At 39.9% G+C, this 16,419-nt stretch overlaps 1 protein-coding gene across 2 annotated transcripts in view; it reads left to right on the forward strand.

The window, feature by feature from the left end:
- Nucleotides 1–16,419, forward strand: part of MCC (MCC regulator of WNT signaling pathway) — a 186,659-nt gene that overhangs the window by 129,661 nt on the left and 40,579 nt on the right. For both annotated transcript variants that reach the window (XM_058864607.1, XM_058864608.1), the window contains 3 exons: nucleotides 3,658–3,794; nucleotides 8,128–8,291; nucleotides 12,611–12,817. In XM_058864607.1, the coding sequence (XP_058720590.1) occupies nucleotides 3,658–3,794; nucleotides 8,128–8,291; nucleotides 12,611–12,817 (508 nt within the window). The remainder of the gene's footprint in view (nucleotides 1–3,657; nucleotides 3,795–8,127; nucleotides 8,292–12,610; nucleotides 12,818–16,419) is intronic.

The raw sequence follows: 16,419 nt of genomic DNA on the forward strand, positions 1-16,419 counted from the left end.
CATATTGTAAATACTTGGGCATAAAGGACACACCCAGTAACTCTGAAGCACAAAAAGGGTTTAGAAATTTTGCAGTAGAGTACTAAAATGTAATAATGTGTACATTTAAGGTGAAAATCTCTGACTTCAGAAGTTTTTAGTATTTCCTTAGATTCATTCAAACTTGACTCCTTTTTTCTTAATAATTTCTATGGTTGTCAAAATCAACTGTAACTTCAGCGTGTGACTGACAGTTTTTCTTAGATGTCAAATTGAGTTTCAAGAAAAGGAAAAGAGAAATGTCTAATTGCTTTTAGTTCTATTTAGTTCTATTTCATTCTATCTAAAAGTGGCTGTTTGGGTACATCTCTGCAACTCTAAAAATAGTGAGCAACTGTAACAATACCAGACAGAGCTATACTCTGTTCAATGTTGGTGCCTGCTAAGCATTACTTGAAACAGTTGTGAAGAAGCTTATAACCCATTACTGTATAATAATTTGTTCAGACTTACAACTTTTAATTTGAGATACGTTTAGAAAGGGCTGGAAGTTAATGGAGAAGAGGGGTAGCAAAGAGACTGCAGCATCACAAGAAATAACACACAGCATTTACAGTCACATTTACAGTGACCTGGAGATCTAATTCTAGCCTCTAAATGTGTGCTAGGTGGAAGCTAGCACATACTGGATTCAATTCAAAGGGCAGTTTGAGTGTGATAAACTTGGCTTCAGCACACAGTGCCCAGCTCCATCTGCCCTCTGTGATTATTTCCGTGCTGTCTCGAGTGTGTCACTATTTGTTCACAATTAACTAGTTCAGAGGGACCTCAGGTGTTTGTACACAGAGTCAGTTGTGTCAGTTGTGCACATACACCTGTACTGTTCTCTATCTGTGGATATTAGAGGGTTTTAAAAATAGTTACTTAAGTAAAATGATTGTTGAAAAACTGCTGGCACCTGTAGTACAAAGCTGTTTTGAAGCCATGAAGAGAGCATGTACCTTGCCAGTGTTCTGTGGTGTGAAAGAATGCTGAAAAATGTGCAAGTTTTGCTCACTGTCTGAACAAGTTTTCTTAGTGTCTGTGCAGCACTCTGGTCTTTGGTTGCACCTGATCATAAAGAAAGCAATTGGTGTAGAAGTAATCAAAACCCAAAGATTTTTGGTTTTTTCCTCCAATCCTCCTATCTTCTGTGTTTAGAATGGCTTGATCTGGTCTTAATTGCCACCAACTCACAGGAAGTTGGACCATTCCAGGACGTGGGACCATCAGGGCCCTTAACAGAACAAATGCCTGCTTTTTACAACCAGGCTGTTGCTGATTGCAGCAATAAGGAAGTTGTAATGCCTCCACCTTCTGGGAGGTGTGGCAGGAGTCTAATGGCTGGTCATTGTCAGCTGTCAAGCACCTTCCATTTCCAGTGCCACCGGAGGACTCTGTTTTGGGGCAAGGAAAGTCTCAAACAGTATCTTCTGTTACTGCCAGCACTGGTTTAAAGGCAGAATTTATATTTGTGATGTATCACTGCCCTCGAATTTCCCTTTATTCTTGCCCTCAGTCTGTTTTCAGTATGTTCTCTGGTGGTGGAGGGGCTGATTGACCTTGCTGCCACTTTATCAGAAATGGATTTCTGATCTTTCTGGTGAGCTTTTAAAAGCATTAGTTAATTTAGAAACTGACTTCTGGCTTGAGTCACCAGAAGGGCAAGAGTCCTACTGCATGACATATTTTTCACTGTCCCAGGATACTGAGGGGCACTTAAAGAGAAAAACCCATAACTAGCGCTAGCTAGATGAGGCTGTGTTGTATTTTAAACAGAAAAGTCTGTGCAAGAGGATCCCAAAGAAGAGTGATGAGAAATTATTATAATATGTGCCGTTGCTTTAGGGCCAGTAGAGCTTTTTATCCATTTATAGAGGTAATTCAGGTTTTAAAACTGTAGGACTAATTGTTTCATAAATGAAAAAAATCAGTTACCTTCAGATGAAAAATTACAACTGTTTGAGTGCTTGGTAATTGTTTTGTCTAAAGCTAATTACTAGTGGCTTTTTTTGTGGCTAATAACAAACTGATTAATGGAACATTAACCGATGCTTATGTGTCTTCATTACACTGTTTTAACTCCTGCTATTCATGATTAGGTTCTAACCCTGTCTTAAGCAAGTAGTTTGTGGTACCTCCAAGACCTTTCATGATGTAAAGCTCAGTGTTAACCAGCTGGCCTGCATTTTGTTTAGTAGTAGTAGTAGTAGTAGTCACTAAGTGTTTCTGCTAAAGTCACACTTTCTTTGCACTAAAGCAAATGTAAAGGTTAGAAGAGCATAATAGATAATAGAAATATCTGTAAATAATAGAAATTCCATTTCAGTATCTTGGGAAACCCTGCTTGGCAAGCAAGCTGGCAGTCCTTTGTTTTAAGTTTTATTAAGGTACATAAATTGTCACCTCTGCAGCTCTGAGAGCAGACTAATTCTGTCATTGATGCCTGTATGTATGGGCCATCTTGTCAGCTGTTTTGCCTGACAAATTGAGACACACCTCCAGGCTGAATCTTTCAAGAAGCACTCATCACCATGTAGCACACATACACCAGACCTAACATTACATATACCCCTCCCAGATGCAGATCCCCAGATAGGTCTTCACTGTTTCTCATTGTTTCCAAAGCCAGACAGTTCCATTCTCACACTTTTCTGCTGAATGTGCAGCAAAATTAATCTCTGCATGTGATTTAGTGTGCAACAAAATGATGGTTGTTCATTTTCTATGAAAAGGAGCCCTGCACTTGGATAAACTGGTGTTTTTCTAATGTTTAAAATATATACTTTAATGTAAAAACAGTTGCTAGGGGAGCAAAAAAAGTAATAAATCTGAGTCAAATCAGCAAATGGATCAAAAGAAAAAATGTTTACAAATGTTCTCAGCAAAGCTATTATTCATTTACTTACTTTCTTTCCCAGTGCTTTGAACTCTTTTGTGTGGACACAGGAGAGAAAAGCCCTAATTTTTTAAGCTCATGAGTTTTAGCTAAAGTATTCTGTGTCCTAAATTATTTTAGTTGAACCAGCTTGACAAATAAATTAAAACCTAGGTAATTGAGACTTTTCCTTTTCCACTAACTCCAGCAGTTCAGTGCAATGCTCTGTTATCTGTTCCTCTCTCTTTTGGGAAGAGAAAATGAAAAACCAACTTGTCTCCAAGAGCATTTTGATTCACATGTGCAGGTACATGCATGTGCATGCTTACTTTGCACACAAGATGGTGACATCCTTGAACTGAGAAAGAGACGAAAACCACTTACTTCTAATCCACTTTGGGAACAAAGCCACTTGTGCTGATCTGTGTGAATTACCAGCTGGGGAGTCACTGCAGAGCAGTCTATGTCCTTACCCATTCTTGGTAGCACTTTGTTTTACCCATTTCTTCCTTTTCCAGTGGACAGGAGAAGTAATGAAGTTGGGAATAAAGAAATGGAAACCACGCACCAGCTGCTGCAAGTGGGTGTTATGGGCATGGCACAGCGGCTTTGCAGTGAAGGGTTTAAAGGCATCCCTACTGATTGGACAAAACACTTGTGTGAATTGGATCCTGTGGCTCAGCTTACAGGTCTGAAATGAGTGTCACAAAGATGCACATTTCCTCAGGGGATTTAATTTCTGCCTTTGCTCTCTCTGCCAGGGAGGAGGATGAGTACTCAGAGCTGAGGTCGGAGCTGAGCCAAAGCCAGCAGGAGGTTAATGAAGACTCGCGCAGCATGGACCGGAACTCTGTCTCCGTGCCAGAGAACCAGTCCACCATGGTCACTGCAGATGTGGGTGAGTTGTGTTCTTAGCAGAAGTGATGACTTAACACAGCAGAAAGGTATTGTAGCTTTTGAAATGCAAATCCAGGCATTTGGTGAGGAAATTAATTAATGTAGGGTGTGTTAATCACAATTGATGCTGAGCTTCTGTGACTGTTAACTTAAATGTGAAGTAATGTCAGTGCCTTGACTGTAGAATTGTAGAAAGTTTGGAAAAAACTTCTGAGGTCATTGAGTCCAACTATTGACCCAGCATCACCATCATGTTCACCATTAAACCATGTCCTCAACTGCCATATCCACACAGTTTTTGAGCACTTTCAGGACTGGTGACTCCACACACCCCCTAGGCAGTCTGTTCCAATGCTTTACAACCCTGTCCATGAATATGTTTTTCCTGATTTCCAATCTAAACCTCCCCTGGTGCAGCTTGAGGCTGTTTGCTCTTGTTCAGTCACTTATTACCTGGGATACAAGTCCAACCCTCACCTGACAGCAGCCTCCTCTCAGTTGCAGAGAGCAGTCCCCCCTGAGCCTCCATTTCCTCAGAAGCAGACCTTCTAGCAGATTTCTGGTGTAATCCTCTTGTCAGGAAAATTAATCCACAAACGCCAGGGGTTTATGTCCAAAAAGGAGACAGAGGAGTCCTTTTTCTTTATTCGAATAAAGGGAGAGGCCATGGAGCATTCCCCTGGGGTCTCTCAAATTCTTGGAGGGCGCAGCCTCCTTTTTATCCTAATTCCCGGCCGCTTGTCCCTTCTCTCTTTCCCCATAGGCTGAGGTACTTGAGAGGTACAGGCTTCCCGGAACGCCTGATAGCGGCGGTGATACCTTTCTCCCCCCCGCCCCCATGCATAATCCCTTCTTAACTTTTATAGAATTCATAGTGTTCTTTTAGTGTCCCTTTGATCTTCTACTGGAATCCATCCCATTGTTTCTGTCGTCTCTCACTGATAGTACACCTTATCAACTGACCCACAGCTTGTTTGTAAAGACAAACCTGTCATTCCTCTCACTCTCTATGACAGATTTCCAGAATTCTCTTCAGGAGTCGATTCCTGTTTTCTATATATATACTGTACTTTTATATTGTTTGTAAGTGCAAGACCTGCAACAGCACATTTGTAGTTTTGTGTCTACGATTTCTAGAAACTTTGATACAATAGTATTAATAATAATGTGGCTGTGAAGTGTCTGACTTACGGAATTCAAAATACTTGATAGAGATTGTTAAAGCTATAACAAAATTAATGTTTTACTGTCAAAAGCTGGTGCTTACTCTTAAATTCCTACTTGAACAGATTCTAATACAAGGATTTTTTTCTTCCTTAATTTTCTTCTTACCAAGAAAAAAAGAAATTAATTTGCTTTTCAGGATTTATTTTGTCTTCATGAAGTGGAGCTGATCCAGGGCTTGTGGACATAAACAGCAAGTTGTCTGTTTAAGTTTGTTCTAACAATGAAAAACACAGCAGTAGAATGGTGTATAATATAGAGACCTAGACGACTAGGGGGATGATGTGTCTGTCTCAAAAACCAACAGAGAGATAGCTCTGGAGCCAGACAAGGATTGTTGGTAATAACACACTCTGAGAAGGAGCAGGATGTGGCTGGAGAAGGGAGCCGTGTGGAGGTGCAGTCAGCACTCTTCAGAGACAAGTGTCCTTGTTTAGCTCCAGGACATGAGCACAACACAGCAAGCACAGGCATAAGCCCGAGAAGGGAGCATGTGCTGTAGAGGGAAATCCAGACCACCTAAGACCCCAGAAGTTCTCCCAGCCATTTCTAGAAAGGTCGAAAAGAACAGATTGCCCATGAGAACTAATTTGCATAGAAAGAGAGAAATTTATCTCCAGAGTGGGGAAAACTTACTTATGAACAGGTACCTCCACAAAGTCCAGGGTGCTTGCTTTGCATCTGCATCCCAGCACCCTGAACAGCTGAATCATTCCAGAACAAGGACTGGTGATCTCTCTTCTTCTGTCTCTCTCTCCTCTTTCTCTGTATTCAATTTCCCACTTCATCCAAAAGCCATTTCTTTACATAGTAGGTCAGGGCCATACCTGACCCAGTTTCCATGCCAAGTGTGTATTTGTGAGCTTTTGTGGACCCTCTGATTTTCATCATTCCTTTGACCACAAGCCTCTGCAAATCTTGGGTGCTCCCTTTCCCTTAAGGGTAGGGCTCAGAGATAACAATGGAGAAAATAAGGAGAAAATCAGAACGTTATCTCTAGGGATTCCTATATTTTTTCCTTATTTTCCTTCTATCCATAGGCTGTTCTTTTTGGATGTTGTTTCCATTTTCCTGTGAAAATAAATTACACATATGCATATAGATAAAGGAATATGTATAATTTTAAATCCTTCTAGATATAGGTATATAGGAATAAAAAATCATGTTGTAATAACTCATGTGCATGACTTGCTTACTGCTCTGATATAGTGACTGCCTCTGATCTGTCACTTAGTAAAACCAGTGATACCTCATGACTCACTAATGCATGTGGATCTGCTGCTCTGATGGTACAGGCAGTAAAACACCTAGAACTAGAACTGTAAATGTTCTCCAGTTCATCTTGCAGAGCTTGTGATTGGGCTGTGCTCATTTTCTGTCAGAAATGGACTTCTCACATTGTAAACTATTTATTTTATGGGGGAAATTTGTCAAACAAATCCCAGCAGACAAGGTCTTGTGAAGGTTGTTTAAATATACAAAACGGTTATTACAGAAGAAGTTATGGAAAAAAGGCAAATTCAAGCAAAAAAACCACAAGGTTTTTACAAGTAAGCATCCTGCTTGCTATATCCTGCTTCTAAGTGTCTGGTGGGTGCTTTTAAGTGATTATTATGAAGGGCTTCTTTGGTATTACTATAACACATGGGTGGCAGTTAATCAGGAATTAGTGAAATTACTTCCCAGAAAAAAACTTTTGCATGTTGCCCATTCAAATTTTTCATGCAATGCTGTAACGTCATTCTAAACTATTCTTTTTGGTCAGCAGTATGTTTGTGTTTGTGTCTATTAGGCTGTGGAGTTAGATGATTGATAATGAGTTTGCAGTTTTTTTACTTTCTGTTCCTCTCATTCCTTCATCCAGCAGCTCTCAGTCTTCCCTTGCACAGGGAGATTTCAAGGCAGTCTGCAATAATCTGGTGACTCATGTCTGTTAAAATTTAGACCCAGTTCAGTGCCACACTGCTTTAGTGCCCTGCAAGAACCACAGCTATGAGACAACCACGAAGTTCTGAGCACGGTGAAGCGCTTGCAGCAGCAAGGGAATCACACCCTCCACCTGCCACTGAATGCCTGGCATTGTTTTTAGTAGGGTAGAGGAGCTGTGGGTGTGCTGCCACCTCATAGTACACCCCTTGTATGCTCTGCTGTGGGTAGCTGCTGCAGACTCATACCTAGCAAGCCGGAAATACTGACTGGCACATCCAGGAGACGGCACAAGGATGAATTCTGACACAGGTCTGCCTTAGGAACTGCTGCTGTCTGTCACCAGAGGTGAACCTAAGAGAAACAAAAATAATTTATGGAGTGAGCTAGCAAGGTACAGAGACCCCCTTGTTTTCACTTAAGTGGAGGATGCTATGGCAGTGGGCACTAGTGGAGGTTTGCCTAAAGGCAGGAAAGGAAGTAATTCTGTGTGATACTTTATAATTAAAATAGCATTGTTGTGTAAGTTGGTAATATGGTTGTAGTATGGAACATAAGCTGTTCATACAAAGTATTCAGGGATACTGTGGTGTTATGATCCCTGAATACTCTGCAGTTTTATTTGAAGGAGTAGCTATTAACATAAAACTACCTATAGGTAGTTGGTAGGAATCATTTCTGTAAACATCACGATTTTTTAAAATCAGGCAGTATCTAAGTACAACCACAGAAATTCTCTGGAAAACATCAAGTCATAACATCCCTGAATGTACCAGACAGAAAAATGCTATATTTACAGAGACAAACGGACAACATTAATAAAATCAGGATAATAGGCCTTGAACGGCCAAAAGAACAACATAAAGAAATATCATTGAATGGAAGCATGTAATGACTTAAAATGTTATTCAGAATAGAGGGGATTTTGAAGAAAGAATGAACACTTCACATAATCTATGGGGCTGTTATTTGTCAGATGAGAGGTAGCTCATGGTTTCAGTTGATGTGGTTATGGTGTTTAACCCTATCAGTTGTTGAAGAAAAAGTGGCAGAGTGCAAGGACATTCTTTGAACACTATCAGTCCTGGCTGTTCTGCAGCAGAGCTTCCTGATTAAGAGTTTGTTTTTTCACTGAGCCACTAATTGTTGTGATATTTGTTTTTTTTTGTCTTGCTTTGTTTTAGATAACTGTAGTGACTTGAATTCAGAACTTCAGAGAGTGCTGACAGGTCTGGAAAATGTTGTCTGTGGAAGGAAGAAAAGCAGCTGCAGTTTGTCCGTCGCAGAGGTGGACAGGCACATTGAACAGCTCACTACTGCCAGCGAACATTGTGATTTAGCCATTAAGGTAATGGTGACCTTTGACTCTAAAATGTAGTGTCTTCATTGCCTGAGACACCTGATCACTTATTAGTAATCACACTTTGCTTCCAAAGGTGTTAAAAGTGCTTCACAGGGTCAATGGGAGTTCACAGTGTGTGTTTGCTAAGTAGTAACACACCTGTTCTGCACCTTCCAAAGTCCAGGAGGAGGTACTTTGCACCTCAAATCACAAAGATAAGAGAAATGGGCATACTCAACAATTTATTTACTTTCTTAAGCAATTTTGCTTATCCAACAAACACACTGTCACCTGCCCAAGGTTCTACAGGTAATCATTGACCAGTGTCTGAAAACTCACTGTGTATGTTTGTGGTTGGCTAAGTTGTGATTGGCTGCCTTAAAATATAAAGCCATCCTGGTTCCAGTCAGGACTGGGTTAATTTTTGCAGTAGCTGGGGGGGGCATTGCCAGGTTATCTTGTATCCCTCATTTTCCAGGAAGAGGGGAAGGGGTCCCTTCCTGGGCATGTATTCTTGGGGGTGATAGCTCATGTGCAAATTGCCCATTTCTTTTACACTCCCTTATTAGTGTTTTTGCTGTTACTGTTCATTTTCTTACCTCATTGCTTCTTCCAACAAATTGTTCTTATTTCAACCCCTGATCTTTGCCTTTTGTGCCTCTAATTTCCCTTTTCCATTCCTCCATAGGGGCAGGGGAGTGAGTGAGCAGGACATGGTTTGGAGTTGTTTCAGTGGGAGCAGTAAATTGGGGAACACCATTCCTAAACCACAGCAAAAGCTAATTTAACACTAAGCATTGGTTGTGCATTAGTTCAAATGGGATAAGTTAGCCTCAGGAACAAATAATTCAGGTGATTTCTGTATATGTTGCATTTGTTGTGAGTGTAACAGAACAAGGAGAGGGATGTTTGCTGGCAAATGTAACAAAAGTTACAGTTCAGAACCTGAAAGTGAGAGAGCCGCAGAGAATCTTCCTATATACGTGGGAAGATGTGAACAAGTTTTTTGTGTCAGGTGGAAAGGTGTCAGTAACTCATTTATACAAGAAAAATTGTACTGACAGTTTGCTCTTGAAGTGAGATGGTCTCTGACCATTCTAGATGGCTTTGACAGTCCTTTGTCCCTGGTGATGCCTGTGGAATATAACAAAATGTAAAGAAATTAATGTTGAGTCGTAATTTGAAGAATGTATGTATGTTTGACTTCTGGTCCCTTGGGATCAGTATTGAAGCAGTTTATTTGAGTGTCTCCGAGGATTAGGATCAGCACTTTAAATGTTGCCAAGTACTATTTAGAGTTTTAGGGTGAACTGTTTTCAGAAGTCACTATTTGCCAAAAGAGAGATTGTGGCTTCTGGAAAATAGGTAGAGAGCAGCCTGTGTGAGGCCCACAGAGGTATCTGAAGTGAGATGTGTTTAATAGACCAAAACCCACACATAGAGCCCCTCTCCAGCATTCCACCCCGGGCTACAGATCATTCCTGCTGTCCTGTTTCCTCAGAGAAAAAATTTAGAGAATTTTAAAGTGGGTAGAATTGTGAATCAAAATCTGAAGTGTTCTGACTATTGTTTGCCTTGGCTATTGGCTTTTTTCTTCACCAATAGATTAATGCATTTAAAAGTTTAAATCCTTCAGCTTTTGTGGTTAAATTTCACTGGCTTCCTATTATTGCAGTTGCTGCTGAATTATTTTTTGCTTCTTATATACAGATTATGTCACCCTACCTAATTCAATTATTTCTGTCCCACAAAAACTGAGATTAAAAAGAGCTTGAAATTAAATTAATCAGATTTTCTTACAAATTGAACAGTTACCAAAGCATACTTTACAAAAATATTTAAGAAAATTTCCACAGACTAGTCTGGTTATTGCTTTGTTTATTTTGGAGAGCACATTGGTAACAGATACCTAACCACTAAAATTTTGCTGATTAAAAAAGCTGTAAATATTTCCAAGCATGAAACATTTAGTGCATGAGAACAGCTGTACTGGGTCAGACCAAAAGTCCATCTGCAATTAGGCAGATGGTAATGGAAAGACAGCATCAAAAATTACATACATAGTATGTTCTTCTCCTTCCTTCAGAGATGCTTCCAGCAAAGTAGGTCTGTAGGGACTTGAGCCAAAGATGATATCTTTGTTTTTAATTGTAATGGGTGGAATTTTCTTCTTTGTTTCTATCTACTCTGTTTTTGGACCTGTCTAAATTTTTGGCCTCCATAAATTCCATTAGAAGTAAATTCTGCCATTGAGTTGCACCATGTGAAGAAGTACTGCTTTAGTGTCTTTCAAACTTGACACACGCTGATTTAATCTGGTAGCACATCTCTAACTTAACACTTCTTGTAAGGAAAATACCACTCTGTGGTAGTGCTCTGAGAAGCAGTGGCCTAGGAAGGGGAGAGGTTGGGAAAACAGCAACACTGGAGCATGGGGAATAAGGAGGAAGGGGGTGGCAGCAGAACTTCGAATTAGAGGGGTGAAAAAACAGCAGGGGAAATTCAAGGTGGGGGACGGGGGGGAAGAAGGGAGATGAGAAATCAGCAACAACAAATAAAATAAAGCTGGCATCATCAAAAGAGAATGCTCCTGCCATTACAGAACTTCTCTTCAGATCATGAAATAAATCACCCTGTGCTTATTCAGAACTTGAACTCATCCTCATGCTGTGTTGAAATAATTTACTTCATCATAATTTGAGACCTATGAGTCCAAGTGATGCTAATACAAGGGAGACTTGCAACTTCTTCCATCTCACAGAGATACTGCAAGCCTCTGCTTTTTCAGAAAAGAAATTTCAGTTTCCTGCTCTATCTGTAAGCAGAATTACAGTGTTGATACTCTGTCAATAGAGTTTCATAATTGTGGCTCTAAATGTATTGCAATTTCATGGAAGAGAGACATGATATACAATTTGATAGCTGACCAAAGTCAGACAGTGCTGAAAACACTGGGAAGATTTCTTACAGAGGAAAAAAAAATTTAAGAAATTGTGTCTTCAGCTATGTTTGTCATTTTCAGCTGTATTCTAGTTGGTTCTTTCAAAGAAATAAACAAAGCAGTAAATTTAAAGAAATAAACAAAGCAGTAAATATTCAGTAATATATAGAATCATAGATTCATAGAATATGCTGAATTGGAAGGGATCCATCAAGATAGAAATGTTCTTTTGAATAAAACAACTAAATAGATTATTATTAGCCTTGGTGCATCAGCTATCTTCCATATTATATGTAAAACTATAGGCTTTAGCTGTAACTTGTTTTTTGATTAGCCATTGAAATGAAACTTTCTGCATTGCCAGTGATGTCATATATTCTTTTATTTTCCGTCTTTGTTCCCATCATTTTAATACACACTGCTTTAAGGGAGATTCAGAAGCTTATGGGCAACACTTGGAGTGGTTTTGCATGTTGCACATAACTTCCATAGTTAGACATGGAGCACAGGCACAGCATGCCCTGGGTAGCAGATTCCAAACTGCCGGTGGTTCCCCAGCAGGCTGTTATGCTGTGCTTCATCATGTTAGTGGCCAGCCTGACAGTCAGTTCAAGCATGGCAATATTCCCATGCTGGTGGTGGATGCTTGTAGTTCAGTTTCTCCCACTGGAAGTTCCTGAATATCCCTTGAGCTGAACAGTGTCTACAAGGCACATCTCTGAGCATGGAGGTGAGACAGGAAGTGCTGGATAGCATTGTGTCCCAGAGAAACCCAAACTTTTTTTAGATAGCCTTTTAGAAAGGCTGTAACATCCCCGGTAAGCCTAGCCAAGGCCAAAGTTCTTTGTGTTATTTTGCTGTCACCACAAGGAAGGAACATGCTCAGGGACATGGGAAAGAAGAGCCCTTTTTTAATGCTCTCCCACTCTCTTCATTGCCCTTTTGTGGCATTGGTGTAGCAATAAATAAGACCCCATGCCATGCACATTCACAGACTGCTCATTTCTGCCTGTTACTCAGCAGGGAAACAATAACTACTGTGCTCACCCATGACAGGAGTCATTAATTTGTTCTAAAGTATTCTGACATTAAACTACCAGGATTGCTGTCATTCATAGGTGACATGTTTTATTTGCATATATTTGTCTGCTTTGGTGTTTGTCAGTGTGAAATGTTTTAATGAAATGGTCAAAGTGTCAAAGAACATAAGTAATAATTTTGTTTGACATTACTTAGCAAACAAAAGAAGCAAACTGATGGTGTTGAGAGGCTGGGAGTGTATATAAAAGTGTGTAGGGTTGCCTGTGAATGCACATTTCTGTTCCATCTACCCATTAGTCCTGCTCATGCCCCTTTCTGTTTGTTGATGACTGTGTTTTCGCAGACTGTGGAGGAGATTGAGGGTGTGTTGGGACGTGACCTTTATCCAAACCTGTCTGAGGAGAGATCTCGGTGGGAGAAGGAGCTGGCTGGCCTGCGGGAAGAGAATGAAAGCCTCACAGCCATGTTGTGCAGCAAAGAGGAGGAGCTCAACAGGACCAAGGCCACCATGAACACTGTCCGTGAGGAGAGGGACAGGCTGCGTAGAAGGGTAAGGCTAGTGCACAGACGATGCTTTCTTCTTCCCCCAACCTGTGTGGTTTTCTCACCAGAACAGGCTTCTATTTAATCTCACTTCCTGTGCTTGGCTCCAGGACTAGGCTATACAAATGATAAAACTAGGACAGAACTAAACATAATTGAAAAAAGAGTGTGTGAAAAACAGCCAGTGTGCACAACAGCCTGATTTCAGAAATCATGTGTTAACAGAAAAACTGATATTCATCTTCAAGGAAGCATATGTAACTTGGATGTAGAGAAAGCAGATGTTTATCTAGTGAATTTTCCTGTGAGGCTATTTTTCCTGTAAACAACAAATATTTCTTTGTTTTTGATGGGAATTGAATTTGTGATTAGGAGGAAGAAATAGAGCAGGACTTCTGTCAGTGGGTAGTAATTCTCATACTGAACAATAAGTAGTTCCAGCCATGTCCTGCTTCTCTGTCTACATTTTATGATGCTTTAAGATCAGATAAAGGCTTTGTACTTTGTGTGGAGTCCAAAGTAAAAAGAAAAAAGGGGGGGAAAATTAGTTCACAAAAAAGAGGAAAGAACCAAGAGAATGTGACCTCAATCTCAGTTACTTTTAAAATTTGTTAACTTTGTACCTGGTAAATTTGCAGAGTTTTGGCTAGATATGAAGTATTTTGTTTTTAAAACAGGCAGTTTCAAGTTCCTATTCAGTTTAAATGACAATTCAGACTATTATTATGGTAAACTATTGCAAGTAATACACTTTACCAATTGGCAGCAGATTGGCTTTTTTTTTGCTGTTCTAAACCAACATTGTTTTGCAGTGACTCTGCCATTAGAGCATGAGCCTGCATCATGTGAGATTTGCAATCTTTAGATATGAAGCCACAAATTACCTTTTCAAAACTCCATCTTCTAACACTAAAAAGGCATGTGTGATGAGGCAAGACTAGTAATCTCATATCATATAAAGCAAGACCACTTTGTAAATCTGTAAATTTTTTGTCTTATTATATACCGTAGGTTATTTTCATTCCTGAAATTTTTGGATGATAGTGACAATTTTTTTGTAGTGAAGGCAATGCTACCCCTTGGGCTACAGAAGTAGCATTTATGGACTGGCTGTATTGTTGCCAGATTGAGAGGGTGGACATCAACACAAGCAGGCAGAGAGTTGAAATGTGTGCTTGAGAAATTTGCTTACACAGATGCAGGTATTGACACTCCAGGTGATACAGGTCAGTACTGAGATGTCAAACAAGAGAAAGATAGGTGGCATTGAGCATACAAGAAGATTCCTGTTTTGAGAAATACAGTATGCAAGTTAAGGGGCTGAAAGAATGGTAACAAGAATTTATGCTGACATCCAGGAGCTCCTCAGCTGAGAAACAGAAAAGGGGAAAGAAAGAATTGGTATTGTACCCTCAGGGATCAGCATGGCTGAGCCATGGTGACAAATTCAGTCCTGTGAGGTACCAGAGAAGTTATTTTCAGTAGGGATTGGGGAAACTGTAAAAAGGGTCGTGAGATCTGATCTGGAATGTTATATGTTGTTCTTATCTCTTATGCAAGTAAAGATGCAGTTTAAATTGGCAAAAAATTATGTAGACAATGGTCAGAGGGCATTGTCTGTGGAGAAGAGACTTACCCTGTTCAGCATGGCGAAACAAATTCTTAATTTGTTTTCTCTTTACAAATGCTAGAGAAAGAAAATAAAAATGGGAGTAATGGCTCTCTAAACTCAGGGACAAATCTGGAGCAAGAACAGATTAATACAAACCCCTTGTGGCTATTCAAGGCCAGAAGTTAGATTGTGAGGTGACCAAGACACAAGAAGAGTGTGGTTCTGAAGAAACAGGAAGGAGTAAATGGAGCTCTAAATGGAGCTTTAAAATATTAAAGTTATGTTTGTATAATGAAATACATGACTATGCAAGGATACCTGTTAAAACCAGGATCATTACATTAGGATTGTATCTGAAGGACAGCAGAAAGAAACAAGTTAACACAGCTGCATTAATTCTAAGCCAGCCTTAGTATCTTTCCAGGATTCTGTGATGTTTTGTCTGGCTGCCAGCAGTTCCAGTTCACTATTATGGAAGCATCTCTGGTGAAAACAGAATTAAGGTCATCTGCTTGTTTCAGTTGTTTTCAACTATAGAGGACTTTACTGAAATCTGGTAATCAATATCATCCTTAGCATTCAGAACAACTGATTTATTGCCCCCAACAGCCACGTTAGTTCGTGACATATGACCCTGTCTGCACGCTATGTAATTGTTGCACTGGAGACTGCATTTGCATTTTTAATGTTGCTTCATATCCATAGTGGCAACAAAATAAATGTTTTCTTTGACCTATGAAATATTTTCTATATGCCACCTGAACTCAAGAGTCACTTCAAATTATTTCCCTGGAGAGTGGGAAAGGAGATCCAATGAAAATTTAGTTTTTGTCCTTCTCAAATTAAATTGGGTAAAGTGAACAACCTTGAAGTTGACCAGATCAATAGGTCTGTTCCTTCAGACCAATGCCTGTAATCAAGCAGAGTGCTTTCAATACATTTTTCTCAGGCTTGTTGGAGATTTAATTTAATTAGGTATTTACTGCACTCAGTTAACAGATTGAGCTGCTCTCTGGAACATTAGCTGAGAAGCAAGATACATTCAGAGTTTTTTCTCACAGATCATTAGCAAGTGAAGTAATTGCTTGCTTCTGTAGGTTGTCTGCAGTGTAACAGCTAATTTCATAATGCTGAGGTTTATTTTACCTCTGTATTATTTTGCTGCATTAAAAATAAAATCTGTTTAGGTCCGGGCCTGTCAGTGCCCTAGAAGCTGCTTACACATAGCTGACCATAATCCTGAATCCAGTAATACAGATAAGATGGTGGGGAACTTCTGTACCAGTCTGTGGGATTAATATTATTATTACATGAGAATAAAGCTGTAATCAGGTCAGCACTATTTGCAACTACTATACAGAGTAACAGGCTTGAGTAGTAGAAGAAAAAGTTAAAAGAAAAGAATATTTGTGTTTTTAGATAAAAGCCCTTGTATTCAGCAGGGGGTTCAGATGAGCAGCAGTGAAACACCATATAAACTCCATCCTGACTGCAAAGTAAAAATTGTGGGTTTTTAAATTATTGCCCATGAGAGTTTCCAGATGAGTGGTACCTCAGCACAGTCTTAAGGAGCTGGTTGGCATAAAAAACGGTGGGTGTGGGCAGCATTCAGGCTTCCCTGAGGCTGTTCTGAAGAGCTGAGTCTGAAGTGAAAAGGCAGTTCCAGCTCTGGAAGTCAGTTAAGTCTGTTCTCTGCATGAGCCATATGTCAGCTTGCTCAGTTAATCTTATGATGATTGACTGATGGTTGTGAAGGCTGTTCTGTACCTGCTCCAAACTTGGCTGAGGTCACCAAACTGGCCAGAATGAAAACACTTAATTAGGTGTCTTCAACTAAGACCCTAATGAAGACATAATCTGTGGAGTAATTAAAAGTTAGCATTTTATGTGTGATCCCATCAGCTGCCCACATTCCCCACTCTGGAGAGCTTTGATTTGTGCAGAGGGCTCTCCAAAAATATGTGGTACTTGTGGACAGTTGAAATCTACCCCTGCCA

This window comes from Poecile atricapillus, chromosome Z (genome assembly GCF_030490865.1).
Source record: "Poecile atricapillus isolate bPoeAtr1 chromosome Z, bPoeAtr1.hap1, whole genome shotgun sequence".
Taxonomy (NCBI): Eukaryota; Metazoa; Chordata; class Aves; order Passeriformes; family Paridae; genus Poecile; species Poecile atricapillus.